This window comes from Condylura cristata, unplaced genomic scaffold, assembly GCF_000260355.1.
Source record: "Condylura cristata isolate star-nosed mole 26May11 unplaced genomic scaffold, ConCri1.0 scaffold00017, whole genome shotgun sequence".
NCBI classification, from domain to species: Eukaryota; Metazoa; Chordata; class Mammalia; order Eulipotyphla; family Talpidae; genus Condylura; species Condylura cristata.
Genome location: NW_004567118.1, coordinates 34,069,400 through 34,086,551, shown reverse-complemented (window position 1 = coordinate 34,086,551; position 17,152 = coordinate 34,069,400). Strand labels below are relative to the sequence as shown.

Below are 17,152 nucleotides of genomic sequence, written 5' to 3'. Positions count from 1 at the left end.
ATCATATCAACCACTAATTCCAGAAAAATTAAAATTCTCAAGTCATTTCCTCTTTTCTTAACTCCTGCCACCCCTCAAGCTCTGATTTAAGTTTTTTGGGCAATTACTTTTGGAGAAAGCAGCTAAAAGGAATTCTGCGCCTTGTGATTAGGGAGACTTGCTTGGCAATTTTATGTCCTAACTGAGAGGGAACACACTCGAATAAGACCAGGCATGTGGCAGGAGTGAAGAAAGGAATGCTCCTTGTTGGCATTAATTCCCTTTTAAAATGAAACTCAAGCTTTTCTGATGAAATAGTGAATCTCATTTTTATACAAATAACATTTGGTTATTTAAAAAAGTTATTTTGAAAAGCTTATTTTTCTTTTAAAGTTGTGACCATGGTAATTTGTTTGATGTGCAGTGTCATCTCTAGCAGCATTCAGTTGTTGGTTCAGGATCTGGATGCTGCCTGCGATCCTGCCCTGACTGCCATGAGCAAGGTAAGGCTTCACGAGTGGCTTCTTCCTGCACTTCCAGAAGTTTGGTATCTCTCAGGCCCTGCCCATGACTTAGGCTCTGCTGAGCTGAAAGGGTTGACAAGGAGGAATCTGTGGGACCTCTGGGAGTTCCTGAAGGGCTCAGTTTATCTGGCAACTTAGGACAGTTGCTTGTCCTTTGAGAATGAGACAGGGAGCATATGTGTCAGTTAAGTCTAGAGGAAATGTCTTTGATCAGCATCTGACACATGCTGAAAACCTTAATGTGGTCTCACCAGAATGGATGTTTTTGCTAGTGCTATGGCTGTAACTTCTGACTCATCTTCATTCTTGTCCCGCTGGGAAGTTTTTCCAGTTCTTTCTGAGACCTAGTGCCGCTGATCAGGTTGTAGATTCTGGTTTTCTAATGTCATACCAGTCTGTTGGTCAGTTTTTGGCCCTTTGGCACTTACCATGTGCCACCTTGTGTTGTTATTTGACTTTTATGTGCCTGTGTCTTTTCTTTCCCAAAGAATTTAAATGCCTTAAGTGCATAGACCATACAGAGTATAAGGACTCTTGTGTTTTTTGATTAATTAATTTGGAAACAGGTGGTTCTTTATTGATTTCTAAGCCAAATTAAACAAAGCTGCCCACTCTGGAACCTTTTATAGCAGCAGCGGGCAACCTACACTCTGTGGATCAAATCTGGCCCACTGCCTGGTTTCATAAATACAGCTTTATTGGAACACAGCCATGCACATTCATATATATATAATCTATGGCTGCTTTTGTGTTTTAATAACAGAAGTAAGTAATGGCAGCAGAGCCCTTATGGCTCACAGAGCTTAAAATATTTGCTATCTGGCTATTTATAAAAAAAATGTTGCCAATGTCTAGTGTCATTGACTCTTTTAGCATTCTGACAAATTCAGGAGAAAGAACTGCTCTAGCATATGCTGACCAGTGGCAGAGTACAATTGAAAGAACACTGGTTTTGGGGTGAAACAGACAACTCTTCTACTTTTTTTTCGGGGGTGCTACTGAACAAATGACTTAACCTCCCTAGACCCAGGTACCTCATCATGTGAAACAGAGGTATCCGCCACCAGAGTTGTTGTGAGGACGGAACTGGCAGGAAGAAACTGGCCTAGTGCCAATGAATGTTAAGTCCTCTTTCCCTCTCATCAGGAGGAGCGGCCATGTCACAAGGTTGTATAAGCAGACATTTAGTCTGAATTTGGTTTTGTAGTAGATTGTAAATATTTAACAAAATAGACTAATATTAAAACTTAAGCTTAAAAGAGTTTTAGAAGCTAAGTGGGGAGTCTTGAATAGCTGACATCTCAGTCTCTAATCAAAAGGCTGATCCTTCTCACCGATCAGATATGGAAACGTCGTTCTAGTATTCTCAATGTTTATAGGCAGAACACTCTGGCAGGCAAGTGGAAGAGAATCCACTTTCATAAAGGAACATGGCTCTGAAGATTTGTTTTGTGGGCTCTGATTATCCCCTAGCTGCTGGTGAATGTTCACTACATCCTGAATGTGATCTGTTCCAGCTGCCATTTCTCCTAAGCTGCCACACACTTTAGATTGGAATGCAGCTGGTGAAAAAAAAAATTTACATTTACCAAAGGAAGAGTAGATTTTTTTTTTTTTTTCAGTAAAATAACAGTCGGAGGGAGGTTAACACTCCAGGTGTTGCTTATATGAAATGTCAATTTGTGAGGTGGGTTTCTCTCAAATCCCGCTGCAGCCCCATCACCCATTTCTCCCCCAGACCCTGACCAGCAAATATTAACAGAGACCATACCTCCAGGATCTTTTGTTTATATCATAGGAAAACCACAGACTTGGGAACGCAGCAGCTGGAAGGCCATTACTCTTTGTCTGAGTCTTCTAGAGTTCTAGCAAAATGAAATCCATGTGATAAAAATGACCAGATATAAACAAGCCAAGCAAGCGGTCACAGATTGATTCAACATATACTCTGTTATTTGTGCCTGCATCCTGTTTTGTGTAGTTTCTTCTAGAATTTTTAAGGCCTTTTATTTTATTTCTGTCTTTGATTCTGTCATTTTTGCTGCTACTTGAGCAATTCACTTCAGATTCTACCCAGCTCAGTGCCAGTAGTCACAGGCTGGGAGGGACGTAGATCTAGATATAAGATGCTTAGGTTCCAGAAAGTGTAGGACAAGAGTTGTGTATGACATGAAAGGACTGCCCAAATAGCTATAACAAAAAGTAAGAGGAAAGAGGTACCCAAGAAAAGCACAAAATACACCTTTTGCAAAGAGAAAGTTTTTAACTGCATGGGGAGGTGAGAAGAGCCTTCACAAGGAAATGGTCTTTGAAACAAATCAGGAAGGATGGGAAGGTTTTGCACAAGTTTGTGATTTGGAAGACATTCCAAACAGAGTGACAATATGGACAAAAGTTTGTGAAGTCAAGAGAGCACAGACTCTTGACAGAATTGTCATTCTCATCATATACATCTTTGGAATTGCACATCCATTTGCACTTATACAAGATTGGAAACAGAATTGCCTTCAAGGAGTTACATTCTGGTGAGAGGTTACTTAAAATAACTGATGCTATAAATAAATGTATTTTATAAATGGTGAGAAAATGAGTATTGGAGTTTGCCAAAGTGGGAGGGACTTGTGAGGTGTTGAATTAATGGAAAGAAGCTTCTTTGACAAGATGGGTGGAACAGACAATGTAGTGATGTCATTCCCCTCATTCTCACAGAAGGCACCCCTGACCTTTTCCCCCATTAGCATATAGGTTGTCATCCTCTGCCTCATCACATCTTGATCATCCACCTTTCCTGTGTGTATACCTATATTTCAGCCTCTACGCTACTCTCACTTCCCTGACTGCATTACTTCTTTGTGGTTTCCAGCCCTTTACTTACTCTTTTCTTTCTTCCTAGATTCTCTTCCCACTATCATCTACCCACTGAACACATCCCTTACCATCCAGTTCAAATATCTTTTGCCTTTTTTAAAAATGAGTATCATTCACTTACAACAAACTTCAAAGTGTATGATCAAAATGTATTATTCAGTGGTCTTTAGTAAGTTCACAAGGCCATGCAGCCACCATCCCTTCTAATTCCACAACATCTTCATCAAACTAGAGTAAAACAATATATTAATTAACAGTCAACCATTTCCTTGACAGTCATTTCTTCACTTTTAGTCTCATTGAATTTGCCTATTTGGACATTTCACATAAATGGAATCATGTAATATATGGTCTTTTACCCCAGCTTTTTCTCTCTAAGCCTAATGTTTCCAGTGTTTATCCATGGGGTAGCACCTGTTAGTGCTTCTTTCCTTCCCATGACAAGTGCTTTTGAAGATGACAGAATGCTCTGTGAAGATGCTTAATAGTAGGACTTCTTACTTTAGCAGGTAGCATCCTGGAAGAAAAATCAGAACCAAGGCATCCCAACATCCAGATATTAGCTCCCTTGGGTATAAACAAGAACCCTGCTAATGGAAAATGCAGAGAGGCAAAGTGAGGTCAAAAAATATGTGAAAATTTAAATAGACCAGGCCCAAGTAGAGGAAGTGATGATGAGAGCTTAGCTATAATTTTGAGATTATAGTAGTGTTGCTAACAGGTGATGTCAAAATTATCTTTCAGATCACTTTCCCTCCCATATTGCAACTATTTTCTGATGAGCTCAATGAAATGACAGTAAGTTGTTATTTATGGAGCACATACAAGGAATCAGCACCCAAATGCAAATTACCTCAATTAATTCTGACAGTACGTTCATAGCCATTTATGTTGTTACCTTCTCCCTTGCACAGAGGTAGGAACTGAACCTCAGAGAGACTATTTGCCCAAGATCTGTTAGCTGACACGTGGCGGGCCGGAGTTCATAATCAGGTCTGTCTAAAGCTTTGTACCACACCATACACACACAGTAAGAGTAAGTACTTTTGGCAGGTGTGGAAAGTGAGGCAAAATCAGTTTAAGTAAATTGCCTAAAAGCCACAGAACAATCAATAAGTCACTGTGCCCCAGAATACTAGGCTCACATGAGTATTGTTCTTACTTGATTGTGAGTTCTTCAGACATCACAGTCATTCTACTAAATAATGCTCTTGGGTTTTTCTTCATTGGATACGGTTGAGCAGCCAACCCAAGTGTTCCAGTCTGCTTTGCGTATTTCTCTCTGAAAACTAATGAATTGTCATTCTTGGGTGATAGTTTTCTTTTTCATAATATACCCAAAGTCACATAGCTTTCAATAGTGAAGCCAGAAATAATACCAAGTCCCCTGATTCTTGAAAAGATAGGTATTTGAAGTGTTTTGGTAGAAATATGAAGAATTTTGATTTTTTTAATGCAAATTCTGTAAGGCTTTAGGAATTAGTATGCCTAATTATGGGCTCACAAGTGGATTAAAAAGAGGAAAACTATGGTTTCTTTAAAAGATATCATTAGCACCCTGATCCTCTCCACTGTGTCCTTTCTTCTAAGACTACTCTCATCACTAGGTTGAAAGAATATAAATCTCTGTCCAAAGTCAAACATACTTAACTTTTGTCCATTAATGGTAGTTTTCGAATAAAGCAGAAAGAAGAAACTGAACAAATTACATTTTCATACAGTCTGGCACGTAATTTCTGTTAGGCCTCAGGATTGTGAACATGTACTAATTTGGGAGACTGCGTAACTATTCCCCAGAGACATTTTGAAATAGCTCAAACAGTCCTCAAATCTGTTCTCATTTTCCTCAGTCATTAAAATGTAGATTTATTTCAGGAGGCCCACAGAACTCTGTGATTAACAAATGCTTTAGTTCATTTTCCACATATAATCAAAGCACATCTTGCTTTTTTCATTAAAAAAAATTATCATGGCCAAATAAAGCTCCTTTTTTTTAAAGAAAATACAGATTTAAAAAAGGAAGAAAACAGAAATCACCCATAATTACGATTAGAATTTTTTCCCAGTCTTTTTGTGCAGGTATATTTTAAATAAAGCAGTTTCATACTTTACATACCCCTTTATAACCTGCTTGTTTTTTATACCTGGCAGGTTATTTTTAAATAATTTTCCATGTCATTATCCTAAAAGTATCTTATGTTTAGTGATTGCATAGGGTTCTGTAGTACAGAGCATTTATTGTTAAAATCGTAACAGTGGTTAACACTGACCATGGAATTAATACGTCAGCCACTGTATTAAGAGTATTCCACACATTATCTTTCAACACATCTATAGACTATAGATATTATTTCGCAACTTGACAGATCAGAAACCTGATGCTCAGCAAGGCAAGGTAACAATTTGCCCAGGTCACACATCTGGCAGGTCACAGAGACAGTGTTAGAACTCATGACTGGCAGACTGCAGATGCAGACTTCATCATCTTAAGTGCTGTAATCTGCTGCTTCTCTTGAAACATATTTGGTTCATTTTTGATTGGTTTTTAGGTTATTGCCAATTTTTCATATTTATAAACAGCCTGACAATTGACAGATATGTGTGTATATGTGTTGCAGAACTTCCAGATTGATTGCTTTTATGGGAATTAGAAAGGTCAAAAGCTATATATAATGCTAACAACTTTTATGGGTATTTTCAAATTGCTTTTAAGTAAAACTGTACAAAACAACTTCCCACTGGTCAGATAGTAAATGGGGGAAATATACGTGTGTGTGTGTATACATAAAGCCTTTGTTTTTTACTCTCCTTTCTGGATTTCCCCTTTGGAGGTAAGGAACATGCCTCCCTGTGCGTAAAGGTGACAAGAAACACTCCATCTCCTCTACACCACCATCACCACTCCCACATTATCCACATATGTACAGCCTTATTCTAAACTTGATTAAGCATTCTCCAGTTCCCTCAGCTGATTTCAAGTTCATTTAGAGTGGTAACACTCCTTTTGGAGGGCTGTATGGTAAAATGGAAAAAAAACATGGACTGGAGTTAAATAACCCGAGTCTAGATCTCAGCCAGTTGACTTGTCATGTATGCTTATACATGACCATCACTAACTGTCCTCACACTTGTCTTAACATCTACAGAATACCTCCTTTCACTGTATAATTGTAAACAGTAAGTCCATGTGAAAATATTAGTCAGTACTTAGAATATGGTAGGATCTTAAGATAAACCTTATTCTTCAAGCAGCGCTTGGCCCATTGCTATAAAGACAGAAGATATCTATAAATATAGAAAATGCTTGTTGTATCAGCAAAAGTAACCCACACAAGATTTGAATGTATGAATGAGTGTGTGCTTATATAGCTATTCCTGAGCAAAGGCTGATGCTTGGGTCCAATGACCCAATAGCTGAAACCCTAACACTAGATTCCAGTTGCCTGAAAAGTTCCCAGAGTCCAATTATCTGAGTCTGTGCTCTGTTTTTCTGTGGTCCAGTGATCAAAATGAATAGGTGAGACTGTTAATTTTCAGTTAAGGAAATTTAGTTTTTCTGAGAGGCCACTTTTCAAGTTTGAGACAGCAATAGAGAAGTACAGGTTCTATAGTAAGCTAGTGTGGAACTCTGTCCTCTGGTCTGTAGATTGATCAGGATTATCTGCTAGTGTGTGCTGTCTCTAGGAAGTGATTATCTCCTGGCCACCTCTGTGGGATGTCCTCATCAACCACACACTTCCTCCTTAGGGGCCCCTTCCGATGCTCCTCCCCCCCATGTCTCCCTGTGGCTCACTATGGGGTCTAGAGGCCCTCAGCATGGTTATCTGGATCCTTTCCTTGCTTGCTGTTTCTATCAAACCTGTATCTTAGTTAGTGCTTGTTTTTGCAAACTTTTGCTTATATAGTTTTAGTAGAACACAGCCTGCTTTTCACCCTAGCCCAGAAATAAAAAGAAAAGCCATAAATGCAGGGAGGTGAGGGGGGTGTAATTTGAAGTGTCAAATATGAGATTTACCTGGAAAAGTTGGAGTTTTATTTTACTGATGACTTTTCATGATGTTTGTTCTTTTAGTGCAAGCTTCTCTGTTTCCTTTTTGAAGAGAATACTGCATGATCACTATGTATTTCATTAGCATCTTGAGAAACAGTTTACCTTGAACTAATGCCTGGTTAAGTGCTTTTTATTCTTTTTAAAAACTTTTCTTTTTTTTTTTTTTTAACCAAATGTCTAGAAAACAGCCTGGTCTAATGCTTGGGTTTTAGGCAGAACAGGGTTATCCTAACTCAGCCATTTTACCAAGTGGGAAAGTTACTTAACCTTTTTGAGCTTTTTCTTTTTCCTCAGCTATACAAGATCACTGTGAGAACTAAATGAGATCATGTAGGAATAATAAAGGCAGTGAGGTCTACAAAACAAAGCAATCTACACATTGTAGGTACTAATGTAGGTGTCATGGGCCATTCACATCACAACCTAAGCCCTGAGTCACCCAGGGTGGATAATGGAAAGCATGAGCTGTTGAGACCATGACAGCTGACAGAATCATGGTGGGTTATATTTTGCATATTTTTTTAAAAATTAGGAAAAGCAGTATCAACTTTCATCATTCCTCCAGTACTTTTATTTTCCGACTTCATTGAGCTGATTTAAATTTAAAATTATGAATCCACTTGACTTCTGCTAATACTTCTGTTTAACTTGACCAATAGAGTCATAGTTGGCTAAAGTACTAAAATCACATCAAGATCTTTTCATGTTTATTCCAAATGTGGACATGTACTGACATGGCCAGTGGTGATCAGGAGTCATAAAATTACACACATACAGACTAACCAGCGGGAACTTGAAGAAGGCCCACAATCCATGCTCTGTCTTGCTTCAGAGTTGCTTTGTAACCAATGACAAGGCATGTTACCACCTTGCTTTATGGTCTCCTTCTGTTTGTGGAGAACTGCAATGTTTAGATAATCATTTATAAACTTTGTGAGATGTTGAAATATAAAATGCTGCCAACCTAGAAAACAATAGCCCCTGCTATGGAAGAGTTGTGTGCCAGGGGGAAGATGGGCATTGAGCTCCCTACCCCATTCACTGTGTTTACCCAGGACGTCCTGCTCCGAGTCTTAACAGAACTGGGGAAGGAGGATGAGGTGAGATGTTAACAGCACCTGGCAGTCTCAGCTTCACCCTCTGAGCTCATTAAAATTACCTTGGATGTTCATTGTTTGAATGGGTCAAATATTTAAAGCCAGATGGAAAAAGAAGCCTCTGGAATAAGATAATGATAACAACATTGCATATAACCAAAGCTTTAGAATATAAAGTCAGTTCATAGTAGGCTGTTCTACTGTTCTTTCATTGTTTGTCTCTATTTTCCCCTCAGTCAAAAAGTAAAGACCTGTTTCTATGTGGAGCCTTATTGAGAAACTTTGCATAAGACCCTACTGTCTTATCTTGGTTTTCTTATCTGTGAAGTGAAGGTGAAAGTTCCTTCTGCTTTTTTTCCCTGTAGTTCTGTACTTACATGTACCTAAATTTTTGAGAAAATAAATATCTGCTGATTTGAAGACACATTAGGACAACACATAGCCATCTGAGCTTCCCAGAAACTAGGGAACCATCCACATACAATATAGTTCCCTTAAACCAGTGCTCTCAGTACCGACTTTATCTTTTCCCCAGGAGTGCTATAAAAATAGGGTTTTCTTGCCAGAGACATTGGGGCCTCAGAACTACTGCCCTCCTTCCATGAACATGTTATATGGTTTGTGTGTGGCTTAGGATCTTTTTAACAGGCAGCCCAGCTCCACCTGGGGAGGCTGACTCAGCAGAGTTCTTCGAGCACATTCTCACTCTTTTCAGGAAGAGAGTGCCCATCCCCTCCCCTGCCAGCTTCCTGGCAGCCTGGGAGCTGCTGTTTCCTCTCTTCTGTATATGCCCAAAGTGGAAGACACAATACAGCTTTGCCTTAGTCCCGTTTTCCAGGGACCAGTGCTGCTAAGTACCACTTATTCAAAAAAGTGTGTGTAGCCAATTTATCATAGATGTTTTCCAGAGCATTTTCCCTAACTGTCCTCAGATTGTTAGAGCTTGAGCCAAACAGGGCTCATTTTGGCTCATGGCCTGGTCAAGGACCACACTAGTCTTCCAGTAGTGCATGTCTCCCCCACCCCTGGCATCTGTCCAGTCCCTGTTCCTTCTTCCCACCCTGTCCCCCACGTCCCTGCTTTTTCATCTACCCCTCAGGTTTGCCAAAGATCCTCTCTCCTTTTCCCTTGATTGAATTCTTAACATAATCAGGAAGGTTCAGGAATACTATTCTGTTCTATTATAGAAAATATCAATGTGTACAAAAACAAAGAAAATAATGTCATCAACTTTTTATATACCCACCACCCTGCTTCTCAAATCTTGTTTCATCTCCTCATTCCAACTCCAGATCATGTTGAAGCAACATATCATTCCTAGTTTCCTTTTTTTTTTTTTTTTTTAAAGATGTATTTATTTATTCATACAGAACTGGGGTACAGGCCAGAGATGCGGAGGGTGAGAGGATTCACCAGAGACAGAGTGGGGAGCAGAACAGGCAGATCGACGAAGTACACTGCTGAGGGGAGCAGTGGGCGGGTCAGGAGAGGTCTGCCACGCCATGTGGTCACCTCCGGGGCAGGCGGGAATCGAACTCATGAGGAAGCGGCTTTAGATTCTCAGTGCTGTGCTTTAACCCGCTGCGCCACCAGGGTGGGCCCCCTAGTTTCCTTTTTAAAAAATCCCCAATTCTTCGATCTTACTCAAGAGAAAGATGTAAGTCCACTCTCACCGAGATTTCATTTTGTCTACCCCAGCCGCCTCTCTGGTCTCCCAAGCCACAAATCTGTTCAGAAGTAGATATCCCTTCCCTGGTCTCCCCAACCCCTTCCTGGGAGAACAGTTGGCAGAAGATTGGTATCCTCAAGTCACAGGCCTGCTGCCTTGAAAACATGGCTAGTTAGCTGGGAGCGGAAGGCTGTCGAAGTCATAAGGGAAGAATGGGAGAAGTTGCCTCAGTGTCAGGAGTAAGGTAGACATCCTTATTTTTATTCACAACCAGTCACTTCTCATTGGGCATGACAAGCTCCCCCAAACAAAGGGGGCCCATTGCCCCTTGCGATAACAAGCCAGATTTCCTCTCCCCTGCCACCTCTCTGGGATCAGGTAAAGCCGTCATCCTCTGAGGGGTCTAACTGATTGTCTGGCCTGTCTCCATTTCAGATGCAGTGGCAGAATGTGGAACACGTGGGTGACCAGAGTCCCTATGTCACCTCTGTCATTCTTCACATTAAACAGAACGTCCCCATCATCCGTGACAATCTGGCATCTACACGGAAATACTTCACTCAGTTCTGCATTAAATTTGCAAAGTAAGTTCTGTAATATCTCATCACTAGATTATTTTGAATGTATACTAACCACCAACATGCTCACAGCCTAGGTGATGCTACCATCAGGCTGGGCCTTATTCTAGGAACTGCAGGCAAACTGATTTTTTTTGTCCCCAGAAAATGCATAATAATAAAACTAAGTCTGCTACTTGTAATTATATATCTAACAGTTATATAGTTGTCAGCCACATCAGGGCAAACAAATGAGTTGGGGGGCTCTCTTACTTTCAGTTACATGAACACAACCATGCCCCACCTCCCCCCAGGTTTGGATGGTTAACATTATTTTTTAGTGATTTCATGTATGCATTTTTGCCTTTCCATCTAGATCATAAGGTTTTTAAGGATGGGAACCATCAGTTCTGTTTCTCCTACATCTTTTCTTCTTCCTTCCCTGGGGTTCTTATTACTGTGGCTGCCAGAATTCATCTACTTGTGGACATACTTGAGTCCAGGCAAAGCACTGGAAGTTAGGAAGAGCAAGTTGGGGAGCTCCATTGCCAAAGTGGATGGAGTGAACACTGAGCTGCATGTTTCCTGCCATATCCTCGTGTGTGGCCATTTCTAGCTTGAGTTTTGAAGCGAGGAAATAGTTTGGGCCTGTGCCAGTCAGTCAGCATCTGGCTGTAGCAGTTTCCCCTGAGACCAGGCAGTGCAAGAGGGTCAGTGCCTCCTCTGACCAATTATCAAACAGGCACTTTGGCAAACTTCTCAGAGAAGGCCTTCAGGAAGGCTAGGCCAGGCCAAGCTACCGTATTAAGGTTGTTCTCATCCAAGTCCCAAAGGGTGATTAAGGACTCCAAGTTTCTGTCTTCCTCAAATCTCTCCCAGTTTGTATTCAATTAAGGTTTTTCCCTCTCCCTCACAAAGAAATCCCTAAGGAACAACAATTATGGAGTAGCTTGTGGCATAAGCTTCAGTTTCCAGTTTGTCAAGAAAGGATAGACTGCACTCTCCCGGGAGGCATTAACGTCTACAGTGTGGCTGACGAACCAGGAGCTGACATTCCCTTCGCTCTCGGGGTGCTCATTAGTGTGTGTGAAAAGCAGTGCTGATAAATCACATCATGACACTTCCCGTAACCCCTCGTAGAAACAGTGTCTCTGTAAAAATTTACTGTGACCGAATATCTCCAGTGTGGTCGCACAGGGGCCTGACTGAACTGAAGTTAAAGTGAGTGAGGAGTCCATTTACTTAGCCTGTCCCCAAATCAGCCTCACATTCTCTCAGAGTCCTGTAATGTTATTTCTAAGCCCACTGTGGGTGAGCGAGGAATAGGATGCCCATCTCTCATTTCTGGAAGAGTGTAACGTGTGATCTAGAAAGGAGTTTTCTGATTTAATCCACCCCTCTCATCCTTATAAAAAATACCAGCTGAAGACTAGCAACCCCAGAAATGGGAGCTGTAGAAGACCCTTCCCAGCCAACAGCAATTGCTGCCACCCCAGGACCTGGAGAAGCCGGGGCATTACCCATCGCATTGCTGGGACTTCTCCGAAGACATGTCCATGGTCCCTATATTTTCCCACCCTCCCCCCATAAACTAATACAGAGCTGACAGATACAGCTAAAATCTACTCCAGTGTAAAGTAACTTAGGTTATAAATCGTGTGTAGTGTGGTAATTAGGTATGAATTCTATCTCTTATTACTTCACTTTGGAACACTGAAGAATCCCTTCCAAATTGTCCTTTGTTCTCACCTCCTGATCAGTAGGCCTTTTCTTAAGTCTGACCACTGGAATTTAACTTTCCTTCCCTTTAGCTGCATATCTTACCCTGCTAATGCAAAGCCATAGCTATGTCCTTATGCCTCCATTTTGTCCCTGAAGCAACAATCCCCTTTCCTGTTTAGACATCAAGGTCAACCCCACCACCACAAGGGATTTTCTTCATCCACTAGCTACTTCTTCATTTAATAATCTGGTTGGGAAGTTAACCTGGGAAGTCAGGTGCATACTAGATAATGCATTGGTAAACTACTGATATCCCACTGGCATGCAAAAAGTGGTAGCTGCTACCTTTATTATTTATTATTTAACATGCATTCCTTTGAGGCACAGAAGTAAGTGCTTTGGCTTAACATACATGGATGGCCCCTGTCTTCATTTGTCTTAGAGTCCAGTGGCAGGAAATATAGACATGTAAGCAAATAAGTATAATAAATAGTAGCTTAAATGTTAGCACAAATTCTATGGACTTCATGTAGAGTATGGTGGAGGTGACTGAAGTAAGGCTTCAAAGTAGAGATGTCCTTGAGCAAGGCCCAAGAGACTGTGTGTGCTCACCCCCCAGGCAGTAAGGACAAGCATTCCAGGCAGAGGGAGCAGTGTAAGCAAAGGCATATAGCCATTAAATAGCCTACAAATTTGTGAAATCTACAAGCAACTCACCAGGTTGAAGCATAAGGTGCCTCAGCACAGTGAGGCTGGGGGCAGAGAATCAAGATAATTAAGGAAGTCTTGTGTATAGCCATTACAAGAGTTTAATCACAGGAGGGTATTGATCCTATTTGCATTTGAAATAAGCTTTTGGAAGATGGTAGAATAGAAAGAATGAAGCTGAAGGTATGGAGATCAGTTAGGAATTAAGACCTCAAGTGAGAAAATAAGGATAGTGGCAATGAGGATGGTCAGCTGGCACAACAGGGTGTCGGAGTGGTCTGCTTACTGATTGGAGGGTGGGATGGGGCTGTCTGACTTCTGAGTGAGGCCACTGGGTAATGAGATCTGTCTACTGAGACTAGATCCTGAGGTGGGGCTGTCTTAGATGTGCTGGGGCTGGGTGCCAGTGGGTCATTCCAGTGAGAAGTCCAGTGAGTCATTGGGTAGTAGAGTGATCACAAGTGTACAGGAAAAGATGTAGAGAATTCAAAAAGGATGGCAGTCACAAGCCTGAGAGCAGCTTTGGGAGAGTGAGGAGACAGGCTGCTAGACTGTCTTATCTCACCTACAAATCCTGGTCATTTCACTGTGGGTCTGGCTTTGATTATAGGTGTTTCTAGTCCCCACACCTTAGTTATACACTACTAGTAGAACCAGCTTTCTCTACTCTGAACTCTGCAATTTTTTTCTAAAAAACCCTGCTACCTAATTTATATCCTCCCTTCCCCTCAACCAGCACCATCAGTCCACCTGACCCAGATTGCCCATCCATCCCAAGTAGGGTTTTTTGGAGATCATATATTTAGGTCCTTGATCTAACAGCTACTCCCTAAGCAACTGTCTCCTTTTGTTGCATTTGAGACCCCATAACTACCTTGTGTATATCCCCAATTGTGTATGTTAGGATGTTTCCTGCTACCAATAATGGAAACCCGGACACAAACTGATTTAAACAGAAGTGGGATTTTTTTTTTTTTTGATGTTTCAAATAACTAGTAGTCCAAAAATGGTTGGCTTAGTGGTTCAGCAGTGTCATGCAGGACCCAGGTTCTTGGTTTCATCCTTAAAATGGAGACAGAATGGCAGCTCTAAATGTTATATCCATACAAGGAGACCCTGAAGAAGAGTCTTAACCCTATCCCCACAATGAAGTCCTTCCCTCCAGCAGAGCAGAAGGGTTTACATTGTGTCCCCTGTCAGGACCAACAACAGTCCCCAAGGGAATGATGGTCTGTGGCTAATTAGAGTTTACCTTTGTATTAATAGTTTAAGAGGACCCTCCCTGTTGGCACAGCTGGTTAAAACACAACACTGTGAAGCTGTCTGTAGACACTGTGGCCTGAGTTTGATTCCCAACCCCGGGGGGGGGTGACCCACATAGTGCAGCAGACCTCTCCTAAGCCACCCACCCACTGTTCCCCTCAGCAATGTATTTCAGTCAGTCTGCCTGTTCTTCTCCCCACTCTGTCTCTGGTGAATCTTCTCAACTCCCACACATCTGGTCTGTTCCCCAGTTCTTGTATGCATAAATAAATAAAGCTTAAAAAATAGTTTAAGAGGGATCAACTGCCCCTAACGCCATCCCATGGCCATGCATACCTAAATAATGCCAGGCATTGGACAGCATAAAAAGGCTGGTATTATATAGTTCGATTCTCATTTTTCCCACAGAAGGACAGGGGGTGCTAGGAAAAGTTTGTGCAGTTCTTTACCAAAGAGAGAATGAGTCTAATTTGCCATTTCATTTTTATCCACAGCTCCTTCATTCCCAAGTTCATCACCCACCTCTTCAAGTGCAAGCCAATTAGCATGGTGGGAGCTGAACAGGTGAGATGAAATTAGTAGGACCTTTTCCTTATTATTTTTGTTACAGAGCTTCCTCATATAGATCTACTCTAGAGAAATAAATTCTGTCCCATTTGGGACAGAATGAAGACCTGGCAACTTAATGCATTTATCCATTTATTGAATACTCTTCTGCTGAGTACCTACTAACAAACAGGCATTTTTCTAGGTACAGGGTATCTCATAGTGACTAGACAGAGGTCTCTCCTTCATGATGCTTACATACTAATAAGAGATAGATGATAACATACAAGTTAACAAGTAAAACATAAGTATGCTAAGTGACCTAAGACTAAATTTTATGAAAGACTATCTTAGCAGTGTGAGGAAGTAATGGGTGTTCAGAGAAAACTGCTGTGAGTGTGGGGGCTTGAGAAGGGCAAGGAGAAAAGTGTCACAGCAAAGCCTGTGATTATTTTGCATCCTGTAGTGACTGCCGAGCCCATTTAAGAGTAGCAAGCAGAGGAAGCATATCTTGTAGTACTGAGGCTCTCTTCACCTCACCGTAGAAGCCTTCCTTGATAAACCCCACTCTGTCCACCTGAGTTCTGTGCTTCAAGACATCTCTTTGTAGAGGTCAAGGCTCAGCACTGAGGAAGAGAGTTCTGTATTTCAGCAAAGTCACCTCTTTGCAGCTATCACTTATTTCAGACTACCTGCAACTTTAACCGTTTAAATCCTGAAAAGAGTTTAAAACACTTTAAACAAATAATATTCAGCTCCTAGTTATAGAAAAACAACTACTTATTTATATTGGCCATATGTGATTTTTCATATACTCATTAAAATAAATCCTCCCTACACCTCTATCTGGCAATACTTAGTAACCTATCTTGGCTTCCTTTTATATTAAAAGAACTCAAACTATATTTTTAAGTAAACTATTATATAATACCAGACATTTCCAAAAATCCTGATCTTCTTCCCAGTTAGAATTAGTGGTACCTTGACTTGGTAGAGGCTTCACTGTCACTTCTCCTGGCTCAGTGACTTACCCCAGACTCTCCGCTGGGCTGGCATGAGGCAGACCAGGAAGATAGTCTGAGGTATCATATGTTTAAAGAAGCATCAAAGTCATCTGTGAATCTGCTCACTGCAGTATGTTTTTTATACTCTTTATAAGCCAATGGCCTTCCTAGGTTTTGCAAAGGCTACAGTATGGTATAAACATTCAGGCACTGAATCCTAGCTCTGCAGTGCAGTAACTGCTGAGTTTCTTCACCTCTAGCACTCTGTTTTCCTCATCTATATAATAAAGTGCTGCCTCACAGGACAGTTGTGTGAATTAACAAATGTCAGCTCTTACAAATTTTAAATTTTCTCAGGCCAAGGACACAACTTTGTTTCTGCTTTCAATTCCTACCTCCCTGCATCAGAACATTGAGTCAGGGCCTGGCATCACTGACCAGCATTTAGCCAGTCAAAAGTATTGTCTCAGAAACCTTCTTGGGAGGTTTCATGGCTTCAGACACTGACAGACTGTGTCTGACCGTAGCATTTCATTGTTTTGAAATTCTTGCCTCTTGGATGTCATAACCTTAGAACAAATTCTCTCCGATGGAAACAGCAGAATAATGCCCCAACATGTCTCCAGTTTCATTAGCACATGTTTACTGGGAACTCATTCTGTTCACCTCACTGTTGTGTGCAATCTGAAAGGATGTGGAATGATTATGATCTGTGTATCTGAGAGAAGCTTTAAAGTTCTCAGTTACTAGGTTTCTGCTTCTAGACTTGATGAGGGCACTAAAACACAAAGTTGACTCATTGGGAACATATCTTCATGAATTGGCAGCGTTGCCCAGCCTGGCTGACTGATTTAGTGTCTAATATCTTTGCTATGTTCCCATCATCACATAAGTCCAATATCATGTCTATTTTCCTCAGATTTTCTCTTCTTTAAAAGAATGGAGAAATGATGAGCTCAGACTCAATGCCTGTGCCTTCAGAAAAATATCAACATGGCCAGTAGTTACTTCTGCTTTGATATGTGGATAAGAAAACCAGCTGTGAAACTGGAATTTTATTTTATCAGGTCCCAAGCAAATACAAATGGGTGGCAGGGGAGTGTGGGTCTCAGTAGGCCCAGCCTGGTGAAACAGGGTGGGAACATGGGTCAATATGACCCTTGA

At 41.1% G+C, this 17,152-nt stretch overlaps 1 protein-coding gene across 1 annotated transcript in view; it reads left to right on the top strand.

Moving 5' to 3' along the window:
• The window catches only part of VPS53 (vacuolar protein sorting 53 homolog (S. cerevisiae)), a 127,616-nt gene that overhangs the window by 102,552 nt on the left and 7,912 nt on the right, over positions 1-17,152 (top strand). Inside the window, exons 17-19 of the mRNA XM_004684807.2 lie at positions 404-482; positions 10,624-10,772; positions 14,933-15,002. Of these exons, the coding sequence (XP_004684864.1) occupies positions 404-482; positions 10,624-10,772; positions 14,933-15,002 (298 nt within the window). The remainder of the gene's footprint in view (positions 1-403; positions 483-10,623; positions 10,773-14,932; positions 15,003-17,152) is intronic.